Source organism: Chroicocephalus ridibundus, chromosome 7 (genome assembly GCF_963924245.1).
Source record: "Chroicocephalus ridibundus chromosome 7, bChrRid1.1, whole genome shotgun sequence".
NCBI lineage: Eukaryota > Metazoa > Chordata > Aves > Charadriiformes > Laridae > Chroicocephalus > Chroicocephalus ridibundus.
In genome coordinates this window covers 22,342,968-22,368,617 of record NC_086290.1, presented here as the reverse complement: position 1 = coordinate 22,368,617, position 25,650 = coordinate 22,342,968, and the positions used below count along the sequence as shown (strand labels likewise).

Here is a 25,650-nt window from a genome sequence, read left to right as displayed (position 1 = left end):
TTTCCCTTAAAACAGCAGCTGGCACAGCAAGGATGCTACTGCTAACAGGCTTGCCCCACAACTGATGCTGTTATAGGAGCATATTGTGGAACAGCCCATGACAAATCGAACGCAGGACGTGTTTTTGTCCATATGTCAGAGTTTCCATATGCTTCCCTCGAAGTTCTTGTGCTGCAATCAACCTGATGAAAGGAGCCAGCCTGACAACCCGCCCCAGCGTGTTCGGACGGGACCCTGCTGTGCCTGGCTCTGCTCCCCTGGGGAGAGGGTGCGGCGCCCCAGTGACCCTCCCTGTGTCCTCAGCACGTCTGAGAGGAACGCTGGTGGCTGCTGCTCTTCTCCCAGCGGTGGGGAGGACAGATGGAAAAGCTCAGTGTTCCCATGGCCTCTCCCTTAAACTGGGTGGGAGATAAGTGGGGTGGGTGCCAGCCTGCAGTGGGGTGCAATCCAAGACCCATGGAGCCATCCCCAAGGCAGCTCCCAGAGCCAGGGGGGAGGATCACGAGCCCCGATGAGCCTCCTTGTCTCAGTCAGGAGGTTTTCAGGAGTGGCACCATGCTAGGGTATCCCAAGTGTGTACAGACACAATGCCCAGCCAGAAAAAATACCATTTCTCCCTTTTGCTGGGATTAGGCAGCTCATGAGAGCAGAGCAAAGCAGCAATCCCCTAGGACCTCCCTGCGTGCAGGGCTGCCGCCGCCAGCCCTCATTAAATCAATGATCTTCATTTCACTGCACACCTCTGCGGTGGCAGCTCCCAGGGAAGGTGCTAGGGCTGGGGCATCTCAAAATAAGGGACCCGGCACTTCCAACATAAGCGCTTGGAGGGTGTCCCAGTGGCACAGGTGGCACTAGAGTATCCCAATCCAGAGTGCCCAGCTCTGCCACCAACCAAGTGGCAAGGCAGGGACAGGGAACATACCAGATGGTGACATATTTTGGAGAAATATTTCCCCAAAGAGAAGCCACAGCAGCTGGCTTGCTGGCAGAGCAGGGGAAACTCCTTGTTTTACTGTCCTCTAGGCTAAAGGCTCCAAAAAGCACTTTGCATGCTCCAGTGAATGCTGCCGGAAGCTCATATTGACTTTTTCCTTCTTTAAAAGCAAAATTGGACCATTGACCTGGTCCTAATTCCCTCTTGAACAGGCTGGCTGTGTCTTCCCACTGCTGTCCAGCATCTGCTGGTCCCACTGGAAAAGGGGGATGAGGCTGCCCTGTTCACTGTGAACAGTGAGTCCTGTCTCAGAAGAAGAGAGAGGCGGGAAAAGAGAGGAGGGAAAATGGGGGGAGGGGGAGAGGAGGAAAAGGAGCAGAGAAAAAAGAGACAAAAAAAAAAAGAGGGGGGGGGGAAAAAAGAGAGGGAGGGGGAAGGGGTGGGGAGAGAGAAAGGAGAGAGCGTGAGAAAGGGAGAGAGGAAAAGAGAAAAAAGAAAAGACAAAAAAGAGAAAATAGAAGAGAGGGAAGAGAGAGAGGACAGAGAGAGGAAGAGAGGGAAGAAAAAAGAGGGGAAAAAAGTGGAAAAAAGAGGAAAGAGAGGGAAAAAAAAGGAAAAGAGAGAGGGAAAAAAGAAAACAAAAAAAAAGAGGAAAAGAGAGAGGAAAAAAGATTAAAAGAGGAAATAAAAAAAAAGCCTGTCACCCAGGTTTCAGACCTGCAGCATCCCATCGGTGGTTAAAGAATAATGCTGTTCTGCAGGCATCAAAGTGGGGCCTAGCAAGCAGATTTCAAGCAACTGGGCCATGTGTGTCCCTGTGCCATGGGAGCAGCCCACGCTGGTGGCCGGAGACAGCAAACCTGGCCATGAACGTGCCAGGCCCTTGCAGCGTGCTTCGCGTCCCCACTCCCGCTTCCTGAGCTCCCGCGGTGGCAGCTCCGCATCGCCGTCCCCGCTGCGTTCTGAGAGGGGACGGGGACCCTGCCCAAGCCCAGCTCGGCAAACCCCCTCGACAGTCCAAGGCCAAACCCTCAGCAAGAGCCGACCAGGCGGAGACAGATGGACAGACGGCAGAGGGAGCCTCAGGCCAAGCAGAGCGTGGAGACATCCTCAGGAGACTCATTTTGCTGCACCCACCCCAGTTACACCAGCGATCCTTCCTATCCCAGTCACCCCGGCCACAGGCCGAGGTCACCGAGGTCTGGGCAGGGAGCGGCAGCAGTTTTTGTGGGATGCAGCCGGACAGAGTGCAGGCAGGCAGATGCCATCTCCCATCACCTGCAGCTTCCATCTTCCCCCTGCTCACATCTCAAGGGAAGGTCTCCACAAGCCAGTGCAGAACCCCGGGTATGAAATGTCCTAGGTGAGAAGACTTGAGCCAAAAAAAATTAAGGACAGCTGCAGAAAGTGCTTTAATGCCAACATTGGATTCTGCTGATGAGAGATTGAGCCACAGAGGGAAAGACAGGGAGGGACAGAGCTCACAGCATCCCCATGGCACAGCTCCCAAGGAGCCTCCCTTAGCAATCAGTAGTTAAATTAACAAATTTAATTTGTTTAATTAACGACTTCACCTATTACCAGGCTATTTTTATCCATTTTCTGTTTGCTGAGTCCAGCTCCGACTTCCCCCAGCCCACAGGCAGGATGGCTGCAAATCACTTGGCCACCGCTAAAAATGTCCCCAGTTCCTTCGGAGCAGCCATGCCAACCTACACACAGGGTTGTGTTGCGGGGTACTCCATGAAATGGCCTCCTGGGACAAGCAGGATGTCTGGGGTCGGCCCTGGGATGCAAACACGCCGCAGCCCCACAACCTTTCCAGAGCCCACCGGCACTTCAGCTGCTTGCCTAAAGCTTGCTGGTTACCACCAGTGATGGCAACATTGCCGTAGGGTGCTTGAGAAAGCATCCACCTCCAAAGGGCACAAAACAGCAGCAGAGCAGGCGCTTGAGACCACCGCTGATGCCCCATCTGTACATCTCCCCTTCCATGGATACTGCTGGGTAGGAAAGGAAACTTTGACACCAGCACAGCCAAAATGCTGGAGGCAGGAGCACTCATGCACCGAGCAGAAAAATTCAGTGACTGTCAGCGGCAGATGGTATCTATAAATCCTACTGATGTTTGGGATTTTAATCCGGTCTTCATCTGAAAGCCCAAACAACAGTTAAAAGGCCCTCATCAAGACGCACGCCGAGGATATTGCCACATCCCAAGCCACTGACCTCCCATGTGGAGACAGCCCTGCAGGGACAGGAGGTGAGACCCAGTCTCCAGACGGGTACCTAGCCAGGGAGACAGGAAGGCAGGGGCTGCAGATGAGGATGGGGATGCAGGGGGGCTGAGCTGGCGTGAGCGACAGCACCCATCAATGGCTCCAAACACCACACCAGTGATGCAGGTGCCAGTTTGCCAGGACCTGCCTCCGGGCCAGCATTTCCCTCGCCTCTGGCTACACAACACCATCGAGCCCCTGGGACTGCAGCGTTCCTGAACATTTACTCATGGAGAGCCAGAAACATCCTCTCAGCAAATTCCTCGATAAGATAAACCATGAAAATATCACGACTGCCTTGGGGAGCCATCAAGTAACCCCAGGGGGAAGAAGAGTGGCTGCGCCCAGACCCCCACCATTACCTGCATCCTCCTCCTGCTCCTGAACTGAGTGGAGATGGAGGCACCCACTGCTCTGGGGTATCCATCCTACTCATCTAAGGAGTATTTTTAATTTGTCATCCCTCATAGGAAATTATGTGGGCAACAGCAGCAGGCAAAGCACAAAGCAAACAGCCTTCCTTCCAAGTGTGGCTAAAAATACCCACGGGGGTCGAGCCCCTGCGGAACAACGCGCCAAGAAGCCAGTCTCACCGAAGGCATCTTGAGTTTCCCTTGTAACTCGTTACCCTCCGGCAAAGACCATGAGCCTCAAGCTGGAGAAGGGACAGTCAAGACATGCTCGTGTCCCCCTTTTTCCCATCCATATGGGCAGGAGAACAAGGCAGCGCCTGGTTTATCTGTCAGCCAGGGCAGGGAATTTGGGGCTGCAGTGACTTTGGCCACCCCATGAGGTGGCCTGGCTGCTGCAGGGGAGGGATGGTGGAGGGGAGCTGTCAACCTCTGGGCACAGCCAAACCCAAGGGAGGTCTTTAAAAATGCAAGGAGGTCTTTAAAATGCAAAGTGAGCTTGGTGTGACCTGTAGCCTCTAGCCCCATCACCAGTTCCCCCCGCCTCGACGGGGGCCACCAGCTCTGCTTCCCATCACTTGTCTCCCTCCAGGGCCGACCAACAGCCTGGAGATAAGGCAAGGGGAGGCAAGGGAAGGAATGCGACCCCCTCGCTCACCCTCCGCTGCATTAATAAATCACCTTGCAGACTAATTGCTCCTTGGAGGGGGAAGACTCACCCCCCTCCTCACACCCTCCCAAGGTCTCAGCTCAGCCTGGGAGCCACGCTCCTGGGAAGCCCCAGATTTCAATTGCGTTCCTGGCATTCCTGCCCCAGCACGCAGCCAAGGGGGCTCCGCCAGGGCCCGCAGCCACCTGGGAAGGCACGGGGGTCTATCCCAGTTATCAGAGAGGGGGGTCAGTTCCCATCTCTGGAAGCGACTGAGCAGGTCCGTGGCTGGGGAGCGCATCCCTATTCCCAGGCGCCTATTTATAGCTAGAAATACAGGGAGACCAATGCACCCAGCATCCCAGCTCATAGATGTTATCCCAGCTGTGCCACAGGATGGATGCTGTGCTGCGGGATGAGGTGAGATCAGGGCTGGGATGGGGGGGTTATGAGCCGACTCAATGCCATTGCAATCTGCTCATTTTCACAAAGCAAAGCTGAGGAGGACAAGGTACCTGGGTGGGGTATGCTTCCCCAGAGCTCAAATGAAGTCTTCCAGCATCATGCAGTAGAGAAGCCAATGAAGCCCAAAACGTTAGGACACAATTCCCATGAACATATTCCCAGCCATGGAGAGGGCTGGGTAACAAGAGGGACTTGGAAAAGACCTGTGGGACAACATGCCCACCCCTCAGCTGTGCTTGTGTGCTGCACCATGCCAGGATGTTAAGCCACCAACATCAAGGAGCACTGTCAGAGGGTAACCTTGCATGAGCTTTGAAGGCTGCACAACAAATGCTGGAAGATGCCCATTCCCAGCTGTTTTTCAGGACTTGAGAGCAGAGAAAAATACCAACACAGCTAAAATAAACCCAAATTCACCATACAAAACACAGAAGATCTGTCAAACGAAGTAGTACCTGAAGCTACGATGGAGTGGTACAGCATCCATCCTGCATCTGCCACAAGCCAGGGATGCCGGGTGCCGGCTGGTCCTTGCTGCTGCAAGAGGAAACTGCCACAGCTTGTGGATGCTTTACAGAGCCTCTCCACAGCTATACAGCGAAACTCACCCAGCAGTTCATTAACCTCATCCGCAGTCCGACTTGCGGCAAACAAAATCCAAGCTCACCAGGTTGCTGCCAGGCCAAGTGGCGAGAAACACTATTTTGCTAGGGAATGGAAAGGAAAATAGGGATCCAGAAGGGCGGGTTTTTTTTTTTTTGGACTTCAGCTGCAATCTTCTGCTCATCCAACCAGCCTTAATCTTGTCAGCGCTGCCCCCCCTGCAGTGTAGGGGACTTTGTTTAGCTTGGAGCCTCCTGAAGCCCCCGGCTGTGCTTGTAATAAGACTCCGTGTCTGCTCCATGGTCCTTCCACCTCTCTGCACTCCTCAGACAATAGTTCGCCTGTGCTGCTGACTTTGGCATCATTTCCCTGCTCTTTCCAAAGTTTCCTCTGCACCAGGCAGCTGAGCTTGGCCATCCTGCTTTGGCATCACATCGTATCCCATCACATCCCATCCCAGGGCTGTCTGCTGGGCACCGTGTTTCTGTGGACAGACCTCACCATAGCTTTCGGTCCCCCAAGATGGGGGGATACAAGGGGCTGTACCCTTTTGAGGATGGATGCTGGGGTCAAAGCTATTTAATGCCTTTGTCAGCAGCTTGGACGAGGGGCCACTTAAACAGGGAAAGTGTTGTCTGGTCCTTGAACCTACCTGGCTGCACACATCCCAATGCTAAATAAAAAATGAATCAGTTGAAGGCCATGAAATTAAGTTGAGCAATGACAAGCTGATGTCAGCCAAGGCTGAATTCCTCTCTCCCTACCAGGACAACAGTCTATGTCTCCACTGGCATGGAAATTATTTAAGCAGCAAAATGTAGATCTTTGAGAGAGTCCAAGCACCACTGGAGACGGACATTAAAGGGGTCAAACAGGTCAGTGTTGTTGGTGGCTACTTTGCTGCTCCATGCAAGTGAAGAGAAGCTTCTTTACCTTCCTTCAGCACTGGGGAAACCACCCAAGACATGGATGAGGCCAGAAAACACATCTTCCCTCTCCAACAACAACCGAACACGCCAGGCGAGAGATCTACTAGTCCTCAGCACAAGCAGGAGGTGGGGACCAAAAGCCACCGTTTGACCAATTATTCCCTTCTTCAAAAAATCACTTGATTTTAAAGGCAAAATATGATGTCAATAAATAGCTTTAATGCACTGGAGTTGACCATATATAACATGACAGATGTCAAGAACAAGGATGGGTGTAAATTGTGTTCCTGCTCGCATGCAGATAGAAATTCAGGAGCAGGTTTGCCCTTTCCTGAGCACAGGGACAATGCCACAGTTGGGCACTCTCCCTTGGCATCGGCATCCCAAAGTGAAGCTGGCCAGCCCATGGGCATGCCACAACCGGACAAGGACAGCCAGGCAGCACAGTGCCACAGAGATGGTTCCCCACAAGCTGTTTTCTGGGACGATAAGGGTTAAAAAAAACCCCAACCCAAACCACACAAAAAAACCCAGAAGGCATGCCTGAAGAGGAGGATTAGAGAGAATAGGGCCATTTCTCAGCAAAGACTATGGAAACGTAAATAGAAAAGTAACATTACGCTCAAGACAGGGGCCCTTTCGCTTTGCTCCTGCCCTACAATGCCACTATTGTTTTGCTGACAACTGGTAATTATCCCAAGCTGCACACACTGGTATTCCCACCCTTTAACCGGGAGGGATTTTGCTGCATTTTGCTGCCGCCGACCCTCTGACACCAGCAAAAATTCACATACCACAGGGTTCAAAGGGGGGGCGGGCTGGAAAGGCTGGGCGAGTCTGATGCGGTACGTCATTCGGGGGACCTCCATTTAGTCATCCCTAAAATACAAAGCTATTCGGGACGTTTTGCTACAGATGACCATGCTTGGGGTTCAAGGTGCCCCAAATAGCAGGGGGTGTTTTCCCCCATCCCGAGTAAGCAGTACCTACCATCACCCCAGATGAAAAAATGTTCACCTCCCAAATATTCAAGTCTAGGTGGCATGTCCTTTCTCAGCCTGGCAGCAAAGAAGCAACTGAAAAAAAAAAAAAAAAATCCTACGAAGGCACAGTTTTTCTTCCCTCCTAAAAAGCTCAGGCATCCCTGGGGACCCTGAACCCCTGGGACGAGCCCCTGCAGGCAGCCACTGGTCTGCTGCCCGCTGCGAGGGGACTGTAATGGGGCTGAGTTGGATCCATCACTTCTCATTTATGGGATGGAGGAGTCATGGTCCCAATCTCCCCATCCCACTAGGAGTTCAGCCTGGTGCCGGCACCAGCTCAGATAAGGTGATAAAAAATACTGGAAACTGCCTCAAGGTGGATTAAAACACTCCCATGGTCAAAATGTAGATGTATTTTTTTTTTGCTGGTGCTGGCTGGTGCACGAGCCAGAAAGACCAGAAAAAGGACAAAAAAAATGCATTTTGATGTCTGCCACAGGCTGCAGGCAGCACAGTCAAGGACAGACCAAGGCAGGGGACACACGCAGCCGCCAAAGGATCCGGCTACAAGCACCACAACTAGCTGCTCTGGGATTTATTTTTTTTTTCTTCTGCATTTTAATTACACGATCGCAGAAGTTTCTTCCTAATGGGAAAGCTGGAAACCAGTTTTTCCTGCAGCAAGGCCAATTCCACAAATGCTAGCAGTGACCTGTAAAGATAAAAAAAGCCCCATAAATCAGCAGAGCAACATCTTTCCTTCCTTGCAGCGTCACTGGCCTGTTTCGCTGGGGTGGCTTTTTATTTGTTGTTGTTTTAAGCACCCAAGAGAAAAGAAACCACTCCTAAAACCCCACTTAACCCATCCCAGCTGCAGAAAAAAAAACCCACGTAGGCAGAAGGAGCTATGCTACGGGACTCCGGGCAAGCTCCAGCCTGTCCCTGCAGCGCCTGATCGAGCTTTGTAGGGAATGAACCCCCCTTCTCCCAACCCTGGAGCCCTGCCAGCTCCCCGCCTAATTCAAGCGTGTGGCCGCTTGCAGGGCGGAAAGTCAGCAGCTGGAGCATGGAGGCTCCAGCGCCTCAAGGGATGAACCCCACCACTGCACCAGCACCCCACTTTTAAGGATGCTGAAAACTGGAGGAGCTCCCGAGTCTGTGTTGGTACCTGGCTCCTGTCCATCACTTCGTCGGTCAGAGCAGCAACACAGCTGCAGGGCAAAGATTAAATTCAGATTTTGCTCTTTAAACTGCTTTTGGCTGAAGGAGTTTGCTTTGCACCCACCTTTTCAGGGCTATAGGCACGCCACAGGATGGGGGGAGTAGCAAGGAAGGGACGAAGGCTTGCACAGCTTGTGGGGGAAATGCTCACCAGCCCCTCTGCAAGGAAGAGAGGGCAGGAGAACGCTCAGAAGGGGCCATAGGGAAAGCAGAGGAAGGGCTTAAAAGATTAAAATGGGACAATGTTATCAGCAGGCAGCTGCCCCATGCCTCCGCACTGCGTGTGTGCGGGGCCTCTGACTGCCGGCCGGGCGGCGCCCACCAAAACTCTGCGGTACTCACTGGGGTACCACCCATTGGATGTTCAGGTGCCAAATGCTGGCACTGGCTGCACCCCTGAACCCCAGCACAGGTGGCGAAGCATCGCCAGCAACACTCAGAAGAAAACTGGGGTAATCAAAAGATTGAACAGCAACAGTGTGATAAAAAGATTAAACAGTAAAATGAAAGAAATGGGAAACAATTTTACTCCCTGCCCAAGCAAAGTGTTTTTGACTGGTGTTCATGCAACTGCAGCTTATCAGTCCAAAGCACATCAGCAACACCCTGAGGCCAGAGAGATACCAGTAGCTTAACAGCAACAGGCTATTCGCACAGCCAGAGCACTGGGGACATACTGGGAGACCAGTTTCCACCATGAGAGTCAGAGTTACAGTGACACAGGCTGTCCCAAGGTCCCGGTGTGGTTGTGGCCAAGCTGGTGTGATCAGGTGGGCTGTACATGGCCATGGAGCATCCCCCCAGTGCACTCCCGAAATCAGGCGTGATGTCAGTAGGGGAGGCAGAGATGCTTCACCAATGACCCACCCATCCCTGGATGGACGCTCGCTAGTTAGCCAAAACATCCATGAGCTTGTTTTATCACCCGTTCCCCAAATTTCTGTGCCACTGGACCAAAGCCAACCACCGGGGGTTGCCAGCAGAGCTGCAGGCAGGCGCAGGGAGTGGGGCCAGGACTGTCCCCGGAGCCCAGCCCACCTCTTCCCCCTGCCCGGCCAGGCAGAGCGGCACGCATCCGGACCACCGGCCCAGGATGAAGAGGGACCCAGCCAATGTCCGCCTTACACCGCTGCATTAATCCTGTTGCTAGGACACCCACGGGCAAAGAAATACAACACTTGACGGATTAGCGTCTAGACTGGCTGACCTTTCCCTCCGCTTGCGAGGTGGAACCGGGGCGAAAAATCAGGCGCCGTTGGCTAAAAGGAGGAGGTGAGGTTTTTTTGTAGATGGGAGCCAGGGAGGGAGGAACATTGCTGTCGCTGAAAGAGCCATTTCACTACCTGCTGCTGGAGAGGGATGTGCAGGAGACAGACCCGGGTCTTGCAACCTGCTGCCAAGCCCGGGCTTTGCCCAGCAACCCAGCCAACAAAAGAGCCTTTCATGAGAGGGGACGATGTCAACTCCGCAATTAGCAGGGGAAAAGAAAAAAGAGCCGAAAGAAGATTATTACCTCCAGCAGTTGCCTCAGGGGGCCCCTCTCAAATGGTTTCATTAACTCTTTCGGCTGAGCCCAAGGAGGAGAAAGTGGGGAAGGAGCCACCAGTGTCAGCGGCGGCCGTTGCTGGCTGGACCCAGGGCAGCATTCCAGCCTTGCAGGATGCCATGAGGAGACCAGTCTCCTTGGGCATTGTTGCTGCAGTCTAGCAGGGAGCAATGTCTCTGCCCCTGAGCTCCAACACTGGATTGGACCCTGCAGGGACCACCACCCTTCCACATGGTGGCTGGGAGAGTACCGCATTACAGGTAATTACAGGTATCACAATCTCCTGCCCAGCCCTGGACAGTCCCTGTGAGATCAAACGCTGATCTCGGGAAGCAGCGTCCTTGTTCAAGCCATCAGGTGGCCACAGCATATGCCACACACTGAACTTCTTCCACCTCCTGCCTTGCTGAGTGATGGAGAGCCCATACCAGCCCACTGGGTACTACACACGGGGGTGATGCTGTGAGTCCCCCACATCCTCCACCTTCATGGCCTGATGTCTGAATCTCCCCACCAAAAAGACGCAATGGCTTGTTAAATAAAATCCACATTTTTATCAGATGATGCCCTGGTTACCTGGTGGGAAGAGGTTAGAAACCTCCCTCCAGGCTTTTTCTCTTCCTGATGCCAAAACCTAAAACCCACAGCTTTCCCTTTTGCCACTCACCCCAAGGAAATCCAGGATTGGTCACCCAGTCGACAGCGGCTTGCTCTGACAGTGCCACTGTCCCCTACACCAGGGGCATCACTCGATGCAAGTTGTCCCTGCAAAAAGCTATCCGGAGACTAAACCCCTGGCCTGGCCTCCAGCCCTCCCAAGCCTTTGGCAGCCTGAGCGCGGTCACAGGATGGGGATGCATGGGGACAACTCAGCCTTCTGCCAGGAGTGGCCTTGTGATCGTCACGACCGTTGCTTTCCAGGCTCACCACAGGGCTGTGGCACTCACTCCTGAGGAGCCAGCCCCGGCTTCCCTGTGCCCCAAGGATGCCCTTAGGGGCTGGAGCACAGGGCTCATCCCCACACAGAGATATAACAGCAAGGCCCAGGTGCAGGTATCCCCAAAGCAGTTGCAGAAATAACAACTGCTTAATCAAGTCCTACACTAAAAGTCAAAAAACATGCACGTGCTGTGCTACACACCTTCCTCCACCCACAATGCGCGGGGCTGGGACTTTCTCCCACTCACCAATATTCAAGGGGATTTAGTACCAGCTGAAATCATTGCAGATCTCTTCCACACCACCTCCCACCCATCAGTGCCTCCTCTGAGCACCGGTTCTCAACAAGATGAGGCAGATCTTCCCAAAGGGCAGCTGCACTGCCACCACACGCACGCTGGTACCCAGGGGATGGAGAGTGTGGCTGGAGGACAGGACAACTGGTGAGAGCACCCCACAGACAGAAGAGAACAGATGGAGCTGTGGGGTGAAGCAGAGCCCAGCACCGGCCTCCCATCCATCACAGAAGATGCTGTCTTCAGGCTGCATGTGGAGAGATGAGCAGGACACTCTCTGAAAGGGTTCACCTCCCTCAATAAGGCTGTGGGGAGCTGAGCGATTGGGTCCGTGCCTGTGCCAGATCAGGCCTCACAGGCAGGCTCGCTAGTGCCTGCATCTCCCAGGAGGGCAATGCCATGCTGTGCATGCTGTGCACTCCGTGCTGGGCTCTGGGGAGGGAATCCCCGCTTGTGATGCAGCAGGTGGTAATCTTCTTACAACACACTGGGCCTCCTGGCTCTGAGAGCGCCTGTCCTCTCCCCAGGGCAAACGACCCAGTGCTCAATAGCAGAGCACTAATTCATCTCGTAAGTGAGGCAAGTGGTTATTAATCACAAGCAGGCGCTAATGAATGCTGGATTGAAGGCTCACAGTCCTGGCACGTGGGAGAGTAGCCACTACTAGCCCTTCTCCTGTTTCAGGACCCAGCTGGGGAGATGCTGACATCAGCAAGAGGGTAACGCAAGGTGTCCCAGGGCTCTGTGTCACCCACGGGTCCTGGGTCTAGGCAAGCCTGTCCCCTTGGCACAGTACAGCCCCCTGCCCAAACAGAAGGAGGGACAGCAGCTACAGATAACCCATCCCTGGCGTTGATGCTGAGAGCGGGCACGTGTCCTAGATGAACTCCCCAGGAGGGAGAGGGGAGATAACCCCGTGCTGGGGTTTGGGGAGGGACCTCAGGAGTGGCTGCCATCGCCCATGCTGGCTGTGCGAGCACTCACCACCAAGGCTGAACCCAGGGACTCCATCTGCACCCAGTCCCATGCTGAGGTTTCCCCCAGGTGAGGGTCCTGGCCCCTCTGGAGAGCAGTTCAGGGTCAGAGGGGAAGGATCAAGCCAAAATGTTGCCTTTTCATGCTGGGGAGCTGGTTTAGAGCAAGACAAGATGTTATTTCACCTTCACCATAACACACTGGTGGGTTCCTTGCTACCCTGACTTGCATACATCACCCCTACAACCTGGACCATATGTGCTTAGAAGAGGGGTCCACATCATGCCTTCCCTGGGGACCCTGCTAATCCCACTGCTAGCAGGCACAGCAGAACATGCAACACCCCAGCACCATCCATCTCATTGGAGGTACAGGTCCCACATTGGCACCAGGGAGATCCCCTGGCTTTTGACGATTTTACATCATCACCCATTTAATTAATTACAGCCTATTGTAAACCAGAACAAACACAGAGCCCCTGATTTGTGAGCAGCAGCCTGGGACACACCATCAGGAGTGATGGCCGAAGCCTGTAGCACCCATCAAACATGGTCCTTCTTGATCTGCCTCCCTGGGAGATGCATGCTGGTGCGGCACTGCCTCAACTGGGAACACCGCCGTGCTGGAAGGAAAGTGGATGGGACCCAGGCCACCATCCACCACACGGGCGCAGCCAGCAAGCACTGCCAGCTTATCTGGGGTTATCAAAAAGGTGCTGTTTATCCAAAAGTCAACAATCCCTGACTCAATTAAGTTACAGACTAACGAAGAGGGTGGAAAAAAAAAAAAAGAAATTGTTTGACTACAGCATTTACTAGAGGGGAGGCAGGTGGCTTACTTACGAATTAAAAAATCAGAGATAGCTTCAAGAGCTGCCAGGCTGATGGAGATTTATGCTAGCAGTGATGGTGGAAAGAGCATGGAGATGGTGATGCTGGGCTGGCAAGCTGCAGAATCCAGGTGCCCTGGCTGCTATTCCTGCCCCAGGCTGTTTGAACAGACTCCCACAACCTGGGGACAGGGTCAGAGGAACAGCCAGATCTTCCAGTCCCCCAGGAGGAGGAAACCAGCAGATTGAGCTTGGGAATCAAATAAAAATACAATAAAATCCACTAATAACCAATTTCCATCTTAGAAAATGGTTGGGAGGCGATGCCAAAAAAAGCAATAAAAATTCCACAAAAGCAACCTTTTAAACTGAAAACGAGCAGACACGGGATGTTCCGGACCAGATGTTGCTCGCTGAAAAAGCCCCCAGCGCTGAGGATGCTCCTGCCAAACAGCATGCCGGTCAGAGCCGGGAGGACAGTAAGTCTCCAGAGCCTTGACCCCAAAGCAGCCCCATCCCACAGCCCTGGGGCAGGGAGGTTCCTGCTCCCTCCTAGCTCCCAGCACTTGCTGGGAGGCCATAGCCACTCCACCTTTGGCTTGCAGGAACCATCCCTTCACGCCCAAAGGGGTTATTAACTGTTCTCATGCCTCAAGGCCATGGAGGTTTTTTAGCCCACCATGCCAGTGGGGAAGGAAATTGAGCTGAGAAACAGAGAACACGCTGAAAGATGTGCATTTACATGGGCAGAGCTGGCAAACGTGCCCAGCACTGCTGAGGCAACCCATCAGCTGTTCTGCAGAGCCGCCACTCACCCCACAGGCAACCCTGCTCCTGGTGACAGGGAGGGATGCAGGACATCAGGCTGCAACATTGCAACAAGATACCCAATGGCTTTCTCTTTAATGAAGGCTTCTCACTTGTTAATAGCAGAGCCAAGCTTTCCAAACCCAGAAGAGAGCCTCACAAGCATCTAAGCAACTCTGCATTAACCCAAATCTGGACAAACAGAGTGTACTAGCCACAAGTTTCACAGGTTCTGTTGTTTTTTCCCCCACTGCATCCTTCCCTCTCCACTCTCACCCAACATGACCCATTTTTGCCCTCAAGCCCTCTGCAGCTCTCCCCATGCCCGCAGTCTCCACTCTCATGTTTCTCCCAGTGGCTCCAAATCCACATTAAGGCAACGCTGGAAGCCCCCATTAGCTGTACACATGTCCAAACCGTTTTCTAATCCCGTTCAGCTCCTTGCTTCAATTATATCTTTGGCAAAAAGCTCTCTACGCTAATCAAATCCCACATTAAAAGCCAAAAGCCACACATGTGCTGCTACCACATACTTTCCTCCATACACAAAGTCAGGGACTTTCTCCCACTCCCCGATATCCAAGGCAATGTAGCATTAGCCAACACTGTTGCAGGTTTCTTCTCCACCACCTCCCACCCATCAGTGTCTCCTCTGAGCACCTGCTCTCAGCAAGACACGGCACATCTTCCCAGAGGGCAGCAGCACTGCTGCTCCACACACATTGGTACTGAAGGTATGAGGAATGTGGCTGGAGGACAGGACAGCCAGTGAGAGCACCCCACTGATGGCACAGAAAAGATGGAGTGATGGGGTGAGGTGGAGCCCAGCACTGGTCCTCCCATCAGTCACAGAAGATGCTGCCTCCAGGCTGCATACACAGCCAGAGATGCACAGGATGCTCTTGGAAAGGATTAATCGCCAACGCTTTCTCAAATGTCATCAGATACGCTAGAGGATCGTTAAAATGCTTTATTAATCCCATACCTCTGGGCTGCTGATATACATCCGATACTTAATCCCAGACGTCTCCTTCAGCACTTTGAACTCTCTACTGAAATGCCAGAATTAATTCTTTTCTTGGTAAACTATCAGAGTTTGGATGAGACAGAGTGCACTCACTGGGATTGTTATTTCAGGGCTTAGACCATCATCCCTAACAGTTGCTGCAGACCAGAGAAGCCAGCACCACGCACATCTGACAACAGCAAAAGCCGCAAGATGCAGGCAAACCCTCACCAGCAAAGCTGTGCAGCAGCCCTTGCCAGCCCCACCTGAGCAGTTCACATGGCTCCAAGCCTCCTCCTTCTTCTCCAGCTCCCTCTCTCCATGCATGCTCTCAGAGACATCACCCTCTGCAAAGCAGCCCCAAGCTCAGAGCATGTCCTGAGACAGGGAATCATTAGCTAGAAAAACATGGGACGGTTGCCTGTGGACGGAGGATCTTCTCCCTCTGCTCTCCAGACACAGGGCAAGTACCTCTCCTTGATCCCACCTCCCTGGTACAACTTTCCTGGCTAAACAGGGACCTTGTGGAACTGGAGGGTTGCTTGGGCCCTACTGAGCTGGTTATGGTGGATGCCTGTCTATCACAGCCACAGGAGACCAGTGAGGCCCAAGGCACTGGGAGGGATCCCAGGTGAGAAACATGAGGACTCCAAGGAAGGATACCCTGTTGAATTGTACACCAGCATGGACCACAGGGCTTCCCAGGTGGCTGGTCAATGGGAACTCCAGATCTCCATTCTCCAGGCAGCGCTCAGAAGGAAGGGGGTATGTCCATGGCTGAGTAACATAAACCAAGACCACAAAACAGAGCGGGAGCAGGTAGAAAGCATGGCCTGCAGGACAAGGGAGGTCATTCTCCCCCTCTACTCTGCTCTTGTGAGACCCCACCTGGAGCACCGTACTCCTCAGCACAAGAAGGACATGGACCTGTTGGAGCGGGTCCAAAGGAGGGCCACAAAAATGATTCAAGAACTGGAACACCTCTCCTGTGAGGAAAGGCTGAGAGAGTTAGGGTTGTTCAGCCTGGAGAAGAGAAGGCTCTAGGGAGACCTTATTGTGGCCTTTCAACACATAAAGGGAGCTTATAAGAAAGACCTTTTAGCAAGGCCTGTGGTACATGGGGCAATGGTTTTAAACAAAGATGGTAGGTTTAAACTGGACATAATGAAAAAAAATTTTTTTATGGTAAGGGTGGCGAGACACGGGAACAGGTTGCCTAGAGAAGCTGTGGATGCCCCATCACTGAAAGTGTTCATGATCAGGTTGGACGGGACTTTGAGCAACCTGATCTAGTGCAAGATGTCCCCGCCCATGGCAGGGGGGGTTGAACAAGGTGATCTTCAGAGGTCCCTTCCAACCCAAACCATTTTGTTATTCTATGATAAAGCAAGAGTGGACAAATTAGTAAGATTTCAGACACACGGGGGTGACTCGCCTTGGTTTTGCGTAGAAAAGCAGGTTGCTGCATGTGCCTGGGAGCTTCCTCCCAGAGCCACTGCCACAAGCCCCAGATGTGCCGGTGGATGCAACAGTGGCATCCCATGGCACAACCTGGGGTGAGAACAGCCCTCCCATCCTGAAGGGCTGAGGACAGACCACAGCTCCTCCAGACAACCCTCGGGCTGCCCAGGAGACCGATTTGCAAACAATGGCGGCCATGTCGCCCATGTGCCCAGGTCGTCAGCATCCTCTGCAGGCTCCACACTCATGGGAGGATGCAGCTTCAGATCAGTCCTCACCCTCCATGCTCGGTCCCTGCTCCACACACTCCTGCCTCCTAAAAAAGAAGTGGTGACACCCTCCAACTAGAGAAAAAACTGTTTCCCAGCAGAACAGTTATCTGCTTGGGTATTTTTTTTAAACCATGCAATAAAGCTTGAAATGGGATTACAAAATGTGTTTCTCTGTCTTATCCACGTGCTCAGGTTTGCTATTTAACAGCACCCAAATCGTATTGACATAAACACTGTAAGAAGAGGTTATTCCAGATGCAGGCCAAAATAAATAAGAAGCGGTGTCACAAAGAGGCTGCTATTCAGAGCAGAAACCCCAGTTCTCCAGGATCTGGTAGTATGTGTCAGGGATCATCCAGGTGCCACAGGGAAAATGAGCTCGGCGCTCTCTCTTCCTGGAGATGCACACCAGTGAGGAGCTCCCAGGCACCCACGGCTGCCTCGGGCCAGGGGAGACATGGGCTGAGCTCCTTTTCCCCGCATGGAAACTCAAAATCACGTTGGAGCTCTGGGCGAAGGATGCTGGGAACAGACTGAATCCAAGCATGGAGCTGCAAAACCACTGAGAAAATTAGGAGCAGGGCTTGAAAAGGTTACTTGCATCAAGGGAAGTGAAGAAAAATCCCGCCTGCCACGCAGGACTACTCAGTCTTTTATTAAACTGAGTTTCCAACCCCAAAGTGCCATCTGAGTGGGGCCACTTCATCTCTGCTGCCTCCTCCTTGGGATGGGATAGGATCCATCTGCCAGAAGATGAACCAGGAGCCCTGGGAGCATCCAGCAGTGCTGCAGAGAGATATCCACAGGCTTGGCCTCTTCCAGCTGCCAGCAGCCCGGGGCAACTCTCCCTCCCCACCAGCTCCCACAGGAGAGAGCAGCAGCCCAGATAAGGTTTTGCAAACAGAAGTCCTGCCAGTTGATAAGGAGATGAAGAGCCCGCAGGGCCTCCCAAGCACAGCATCCTCCTCAGTTGCTCCAGCCCATCCCAGGGCCAGTTCTCCACAGCCCTTCTCCTAGTCTTTAGGAGAAATTCTTAAAATAATATTTGCAAAAGCTCTGATCCACCTGTCAAAAATCCCCAGGCACTGATGCCAAAGCAGTTATGTCACAGGCTGTAAATCGCTTTGCACGGCACCTGTTTCATCTTTAAAGGCACGTGCTTGCAAGGAATCCCAGCCATTGAGACCGACAAGCCATTGAAGATGGAAATAAAATCAAGCACAAGCCTCTACACCAGCAGCAAGCAGCTCTGGCACCTGCTATATTTAACAGCAGAAGGAGGTTGCTTGGCTTCCCAGGTGCTGCCTGCATCCTCCTCATCATCACCAGCCAAGACCTTGATGTACCAGCCCATCCCAGCCCCAAACTGAGGCAGAGAAACTCAGCATGAGAGAAGATGAATGAAGTCAGGCTGTCTCCACCATCAGATTGGGGCAACCCTGGCCAGCTTTGTAAACCCCTAGTGGTGGGCATCTCCCATCTCCAGTGACCTGTCCCAAGGTTGTCCACCCTCCTGGGAGTGGGGATTTCCCCAGCGTTCAGCACAGCCTGGGCTGCTGCCCTGTGCATAGGGGACACCCATATACCCACATGTGCCCCAGTTCCCCCACACTCTCAAAACCAGTCCCACAGCAGCACCCTCATTCCCTTTCCCTGTACAGCCACATGCCCTTGCTGAGGAATCCCAGAGATCTGGAGGATAAGAGGTAAGACCAGCTCCAGTCAGCTAAGCCCCCAAATTTTTAAGGCAGGCAGATAAACAGAAAGGTTATCTCCATGCCAGGACAGCCTTCAGAGCAAACATTCCCCAGGAGCCATCACAAAGCAGCGCTGGCAGAACAGGCCCTGCAGTCCTTGGACATTGAACCAAGGGAAGGGGGGGGGAAAAAAAAAAAAAGAAAAAAAGAAAGAAAAAAAAGCCACACCAACCCTCCTGCAAATTCTTTTAAAACCCGATTCACAGCCTGCCTTTGGGAGACAGCCAAGTCGGCTGGGTGAAACGGGCACCTCCCTGCCACAGGTGACCAGCGCCGGCGGTGCTCCCCCAACATTTAACCCCTATGTGTGTCACGTGAAACCTCCTTGGGTTACCTGGCATGGCTACTCAAAGGTGGAGAGGATCCAGCTTCAGCTCGACAAAGGGTCCCAGCCAGCCCTGTGCGCCCAATGCCATTCCGGGAGCTGAGATGCCAGTGGAGAGGGGGGTGGGAAGGGCACGAATAGCTCTGAATAACCACTGTTAAACCAGCTCCTGGCCCTCCAGCTCAGTTCGGCTGTGCTGGACAGTCTCCAGGGACCTAAAATAGTCAATTCAGGATTTCACATAGGAATGACGTTCCCATCTCTGAAAACCTCCAAGGGGAACTTTGTTCCCAAGGTCCCTGGGGAGGCACCCACGCCACAGAAAGTGGCGTCACAAACCCAGCCTGGGGCACTTTGAGAGCTTCTCCAAGTGTTCCCAGACATGCTCTGGGAGTGCTGGGCAGCCCCACTGCCCAGACCGCTCTCTTCCCCTCCACGACATGACCCAGCCTTTGCACAGCTGAACCCGAGCTGTTCCTAGATGACATGAAGCCTTGCTCCAGTAAATAATCCACCGATTTCACAGCCCAGCACCTGTCTGACTCCCAGCTCACTTGTACGTGGGGCAGCCACTTACCAATACGTCTTGCCCAGCCTAGGAGGATGGAGGGGCATGAGCCACACCTTATAACACGCTGGCGAGCTGACAACACTCAGCGCAAGCAGAAGACAACCAGAACATCACCCTGGAGAACAGTCACCCTCATCCGGTTTTGGATCACCACTTGCAGCTCAGCTGCTTTGGCAAACAGGGTTCCTGGGCTGCAAGCAGGGTTGGGGGCTCCCTGTGTCAGCCACGGCTCTCTCTGCTGCCTCACACCGGGCACACATCCAAAAACCAGGGGGAGGAGGGCTTTCAACTGGCCTGGCAGCCAGGAGGAAGCTTCCCCGGCGGGGAGGTAAAGTTCACCAGGAAAACAGGCAGCTAGTGCACTCAGGCAGTGGGAGAACTGGCTCACGTGCCCCATGGGGAAAGAAGCGCTGGAAAGCTGAGTCAGCACCAAATTCCCCTCTCCTGGGGCACAAGCTGCTTGAGAGCCAGAGGAGTGGATTGTTTCACAGAAATCCGAAGGCAGGGGAAAGCCAGTGAGTGGCGTGGGAGGTGTTGTATCCCTGGGGCACATGCTCGAGGCTTCCTACTGCTCAAAATGCTTCCAAGGATGCGCAGGCACTGGGAGGACTTCTGCAGGCATGGCAGAAACCGCTAACACATGGAGCACGGCCACTTTGGGATAACGCCATCCTGTCTGTCTCACAATCAGAGCAATCCAGACAAACCACTCTCATCCCAGTAAAGCCACCAAGCGCACTGCAGCCAGGTATCTCTCTCAAGGATTGCCCAGCACAGTGCTCCCCCAGCATCCTCCCCCAGTGCCCTGTTGACGAGATGGGGCCCATACGACCCCAACCCTGCCACCCTCAGCAGCCACAAAGGACATAGCCATTGAAAGGGTGCATGGGGGGAAAATCCCCCCATCACCCTTCTCTTTGGGGAACACGGACTGGGCGCAGCATTTGGCGTGAGGGAAGGCACAACTCCTTGCCTGCTGGGGAGCAGGACTGCATCCACATTGCATCCCAGGGGACAAGGGCCTTCAGGACAGGGAGGGGGTGCAGGACCCCAGGCACGGCGGCAGGGACACCCCCCACCCCCCCTTAGCATCCCACGCACGTTACCCGGCTCCTGGGAAGCGGTGGGGACCAGCAGGACAAAGAGCCCAAGCAGCAGCCGCCGCGGGGGACACCTGCGGGAAGAGAGAGCAAGAGGTTACCCACCCTCCCGCCGGCTCCGGCGTGTCGTGTCCCCCGGTCGGCAGCCTCCGGCCGGGCCAGTGTGGCCCCAGGGCGCCCGGGCAGCTCGGGGGTCCCCACCGTATACCGGGGCTCCCCAGCTTCAGCGACACCGTTGCACCGGAGTCTCGGTGAACCCCAAACCCGTTGGCTCCGGGGTCCCCGCGGTACCAGTGCCGGTGCCTCTGGGGTTTCCACGGCACAGCGGTGCGCCCTAGCCCGGCCAGCTTCAGTGTCCCCACGGTACCCCTGCCCCCGGAGTCCCCCCCCGCACAGTACACCGCTGCCCCCCAGCTCTGGCGGCGTCAGTGCTCCCGCGGTATCGGTGCCCGGCAAGCCCTGGCGGCTACGGGGTCCCGGTGCACGCCAGCCCCCGCTGCTCCGGGGCCCTCGTGCTACCGGTGCCCCGGTGCGCCCCAGCCCTGGCGCCCGCAACCCCCCGGCCCCGCGGCTCACCCTGGGCTCATGGTGCCCTCTCGATGCCGGCAGTGCGGCTCGGCTCGGCTCGGCACGGCCTGGGAGGCGGGGAGGGGAGGGGAGGGACGGGGAGGGGAGGGGCGGCCCGCCCCAGGCTGGCGGCAGAGCGGGCGCGCCGGGGCCGCAGCTCAGCCCGCCCCCAGCCCCAGGTCCCGGGGCTTGCACCGCCTCTGGACTCCTGCAGCCGGGAGGGGATCGGGGACAACCCCGGGGTGTACGGGCCCTGCGCCAGCCCCCGGTGTGCGGAGGGCACAGCGCGGTTCCCCAAGGAGCATCCTCTCTCCGAGAAGCATCTTCTCCCTGGGGTGCTGGGGAGCACCCTCACCCCCAAGGGGCACTGGCAGCCCGCACCTGCCCTGGCATCGCCTGCTCCACCAAGCGCATGGGTTTTGACTCACAGGCCAGGCCTGGTCTTGAGGCAGGGAGTGAATCAGTGAGCTGAGCTTATTCCCTCTCCTCACCCCTGTCCAAGCCCTGGGTGCACCAAGCAGGGAAGGGTGCTTCCATCCGGGCACCCCATGTCCTCCTCTCCTGGGCCCTTCTCTACCCCAGAGGCCCCTTGCTCTCCCCAGCTGCATGTGGGGGGCTTGGGAACCCCACAAGCCTCCCTTGCCACTCTGGCTGTTCGTGCAATGAACCTGGCCCAGCCTGGCAGGATGAAGGGCCTTGGGGACCCTGGGCACGCTCCCAGGACAGCCCTTGCCAGGGGGCTGGAGTGCCAGATCCCGGGCACCAGCACACCTCACCTCACCTCTCCTGTGCAGCTGGCACTGCTGCCCACTTTCACCTCCCCCCCTCACCCCAGCTTTCATCTCCCTCCAGCCCCAGCCCCCTCCGCCCCTTACCCCAGCTTTCATCTCCCTCCAGCCCCAGCCCAGTGGAGGGCAGGATAATCCCCACAAAACCTGCCACACCTTGCTTTGTCTTCTGCAGCATTTTAGTGCCCTGCGGCAGCAAGCTTCTGAAATCCAAGCCCTGGAAACTTCCAGGGGATCTAGAAGTGATTCACTGATGGCAGAGTCAGTGTTTAGTCTAAGCCACAGTTTGGATCTAGCAGAATAAACCATGACATCCAGCTGCTCGGCTGCATGCTTGCAGAGGTGCACGCTATCACTATCCGTCTTTTAGCTATAAATCTTTTAACCGCGCCTTGCACCAAGGAGCCAAAGGCAGGCATCCCCTCGGCACGACCCCAGTCTGGGGGCAATGAATAGACACCAAAGCTGCCTTTTGTTTGGGTGCAGAATGATTTCATGCAGTCACGACTGTTAAATTTACACTTTCCCAGCTGGATGCTGACTGATTTACCGCCCCTTTCTTCTCTCGCAGCTGGATTCCTTTCCTCCAGGTAGACGCTGATGTGTGTTGCCGGAGTACCTGAGCTGCACAAAAGACAACACGTGGCAGCCCTGAGTCACCGGGCTGCCATTTCGTGCAGGGTTTTCAGAGGGGTGGACGGGCTGCAGGAGGAGTCACAACAGCACTGGGCCTGGAGACCGTGTAGCAAGTGTGAGGAGAGTCCTGGGGCAAGGACAGTGCTTGGAAAAATCTCCTTGAAAACAGAAAATGATCCTCCCTGATAGTGGCGGTAACTTCAAAGCAAGCTGACTTTTAATGGGCTTGATGAGAGCGGGTGGGTAAATGCTCCCAAAGGGTGGGAGAAGCCATGGGCAGCTCTGGCCGCCTGCTCAGGGCATTGCTTTAGCTCAGCAGGGAAACATGGTGCTGGCCCTTCCTACTTTTATCTGTGCCACACAGGCCAGGAGGTGCAAACCTGGTCGGAGCTCCCCTGACTGCCTGCCCAGACCTTCCCACACACTGACACAGCTGGTGCTTCACTGAGAGCAGAGATGTTACCACTGGGCGCTGTGAGTGCCAAGGCGCAGGTGAACATGGAGCTGCTTTACAGCCCTGACTTCCTCCTCTCTGCACCTCTGGGCTCCACCTGGCCTGGCCATGCTCCCCCAGCTCCTGCTGGGCTTGATTGCCTGGGAGAGACATAGCACATCACCCTTTGCCCATGCTCCTGCCTTTCCTGTGCCTGCCAGCAGGTCTCTACCCCAGTGCCGCCCCACCACTGCAGAGCCGTCTCCCTCCAGCAGACCTCCGTGCAAAGTGCCTGGCTGACACCAGGGCAATTTCCCATCGTAAAATTTCTTCCCGCTGTGCTTTAAAGTTCGAGAGCCACGAAGGACAGCTAATGAGGATCATCTTTTCCCAAGCAAACAGACACTGCCCACCGCGGGGGGGACATGCTGCCGGGGAGGCAGCTCTTTCGAAAACCGACCAAATGGAAACCAGCAGTGCTCTGATGGTGGCTCAGCCGCTCACAGCCATGACTTCCCAAAGCCCAGCCAAAAAAGGCCCTCCTGCCCCCCAGGCTTCAAGTTCCAGCAAAGCTTTGGCATTTTTCATCTCTGCACGGCTCCTCCAGGGTCCCGCTGTCCTCCACCCCTGTGTCTGGCTCCCACCCGCTCCCTTCCGGCTGCATCCTGTGGCTGCTTGTCCCATGCTGCCGAGTGGCCCTGGGCAGGGGCACCTCAGTGTGGGGACAGAGGGGCTGCCCCAACTCCCAGCACACAGCCCCTGGCAGCTCAGCAGCTGGGACAGTGCAGAGGCCAAAAAAAGGTCATCCTGGCAATCCTACAGGATGACTGGCCTGTTTTTCCCTCCTTTGGGCAGAGGGGAGGGGTTGGAAATGCTGGCCTTGTGGCCCAGGCACATCTCTGTCAGTGGCTCCAGGGCTGGAACGCATGGCCTGCATCTACATCCCCCTCCCAAAGTGGCTTCGCCGTGATGGCTGTCCATGTTCTGTGAAGGGCAGTGTGTCTCCAGGATGCTGGGTGGCCTGAGGAGATGTGACCCATGTGCTGTGGGAGCAGTGGGGGTACCAGCAGACACCATGAACTGTTGCCACTGCTGAAAAACAGTTGCTTATGCACGGTTGCCTTGCAATGCTCCTGGGACTTGTAGGTGGGATGCGGGCAGGGGGCTTAGTCCTTCTGCCACCATGCTTTTCCACAGGGGGCTTAGTGAGGAGGCTGGGGAGCAGCAGGAGCCATAGGACAGGGGCCAAGGGGGCAATAAGGGACAAGAAGGCAAAGGACAATATTTGGCAAGTGTCTGTGCAGAAAAACAAAGGCTGCAGCAAGGGAGGGAGCAGAAAACCACCGTCAGGCAGGGCTATCCTAACTGTGACAATCCCCAACTGGTGACTGTCGCCAGTCCTGCCACTTTGATGTGCCATTTGTTTGTGTTAAAGCTACCTTCTCCCAGCTTCAGCCCCTGGGTGTGAGTGCTCAGGACCCCTAGCACCAGCCGGTTTTGCATCTCTCTGCCACATTCATTGGTCTGGCTCAGAAGCCCGTGTCCACTGATGGCCTCAACCCGCCAGGGCAGCAGTGGATGAGGTGATCCAGGAGGGATGTCCGCTGCAAAGGACAGAACCATGCCCTCCCTTCAGTGAGGATATGGCAAGGGATGATGCAACAGTATCTTGGTCTGTGAAAGGCATCCCTCCTTTCCGGAGGTGAAGCACACACAGGCCATGAAGGTGGGCGTTTGGGAAGGACCCAAGGAACACAGGCAAGGAGTGGGAATAATTGGAAATCCAGATATTCCCCCAACAAGGAAAGCTGGCAAGCACAAGAGCTGGGCCGAGTGGGGAGCACGTTACCCGCCCATATAGGCAAGCGATTAGCTAAGCCAGGATGGGGTGCTGGGAGGTTGGGAGCGTATGAGCATTGCGCCTGGCCCCAGCAGCCAGGTCTGGCAAACGCATTAGCAAGGGGCTGCAGAGGGCAGAAGGAGGTGTTATGGGGGCGGCCGGGAGCCTAGCCAGTAGCAGAAATCCTCTAGGATCTGGAGCTCACCTGCATCCCTCCCACAGAGGCAAGGAAGATGGGACACTGCAGATTGCTGTGGCTCAGCAGGGAGGTGAGCCATGCCATCACCTCAGCAGGGACAGAACAGACTCCTGTCTGCAGGCCCCCACATCGCGTGTCACAGTCCCCCCACCACCGCAGAGACCAGAGCCCCTCACACAGAGCTGCCTGGGCAGGAGACCCCAGCCATGGCCACATCCCAGAGCCACTGCCTCTCTCCCTGGGCCATGTGCTGTGGAGAGCTCTCGTCTGTTAGAGATGCAATGTAATGGAGATGGCCTGGCCCATCCCCAAGCTGGATATCGGCAATAAAATAGCCGAGCAACACACGAGAGAGAAGCGCAAGCAAGAATATTTGCTCTGGAGCTGGCAGATACACAGCCGCTAATTCAGCAGAGATACCACTGATACGCACAGTAACCTCCACCTAGGGGAACGAGGCGGGGGACCAGAGGAGGGATCCCCCTTCCTATCCTAGGGCTGGGGAGCCCCATGCAGTGTCAGCAGGGAAAGAGCTAGTCCCAGACCCCCAGACCACGTGCATCCTTCCTGCTCTCTCCCTGCACCCCTGGGCAGTGTTTGCTCTCTCCTGTGCAGCCTCCTCACCAGACACAAGCACCTGGGGTGTCCCGGCAGCCTCTCCTCCCTCCCAGCTTCTCCATGACTCATTCACTCCAGGGGAAAATGAATACTTCAGCACACATTAGACGAAGGACCACGCAAAGCATTTCATGGGAAAGGGGACAAGGCGGATGCTTCTCGCATGCCTCATTCCGATGGCTCACCCTTGGGTCTCTGCCTCTTGGCTGGCT

The 25,650-nt window shown here is 55.0% G+C and overlaps 1 protein-coding gene across 2 annotated transcripts in view; it reads right to left on the bottom strand.

The window, feature by feature from the left end:
• Positions 1-20,986, bottom strand: part of COL18A1 (collagen type XVIII alpha 1 chain) — a 41,366-nt gene extending 20,380 nt beyond the window's left edge. The window contains exons 1-2 of one of the 2 annotated variants that reach the window (XM_063341158.1): positions 20,934-20,986; positions 20,364-20,431 (exon numbers count right to left, since the gene is read on the bottom strand). In XM_063341158.1, the coding sequence (XP_063197228.1) occupies positions 20,364-20,431; positions 20,934-20,944 (79 nt within the window). In that variant the 5' untranslated portion in view covers positions 20,945-20,986. Of the gene's footprint in view, positions 1-20,363; positions 20,432-20,933 lie in introns of those variants that run through there. The other variant, XM_063341157.1, reaches the window with a different exon arrangement.
• Between the last annotated feature and the right edge of the window lie 4,664 nt (positions 20,987-25,650).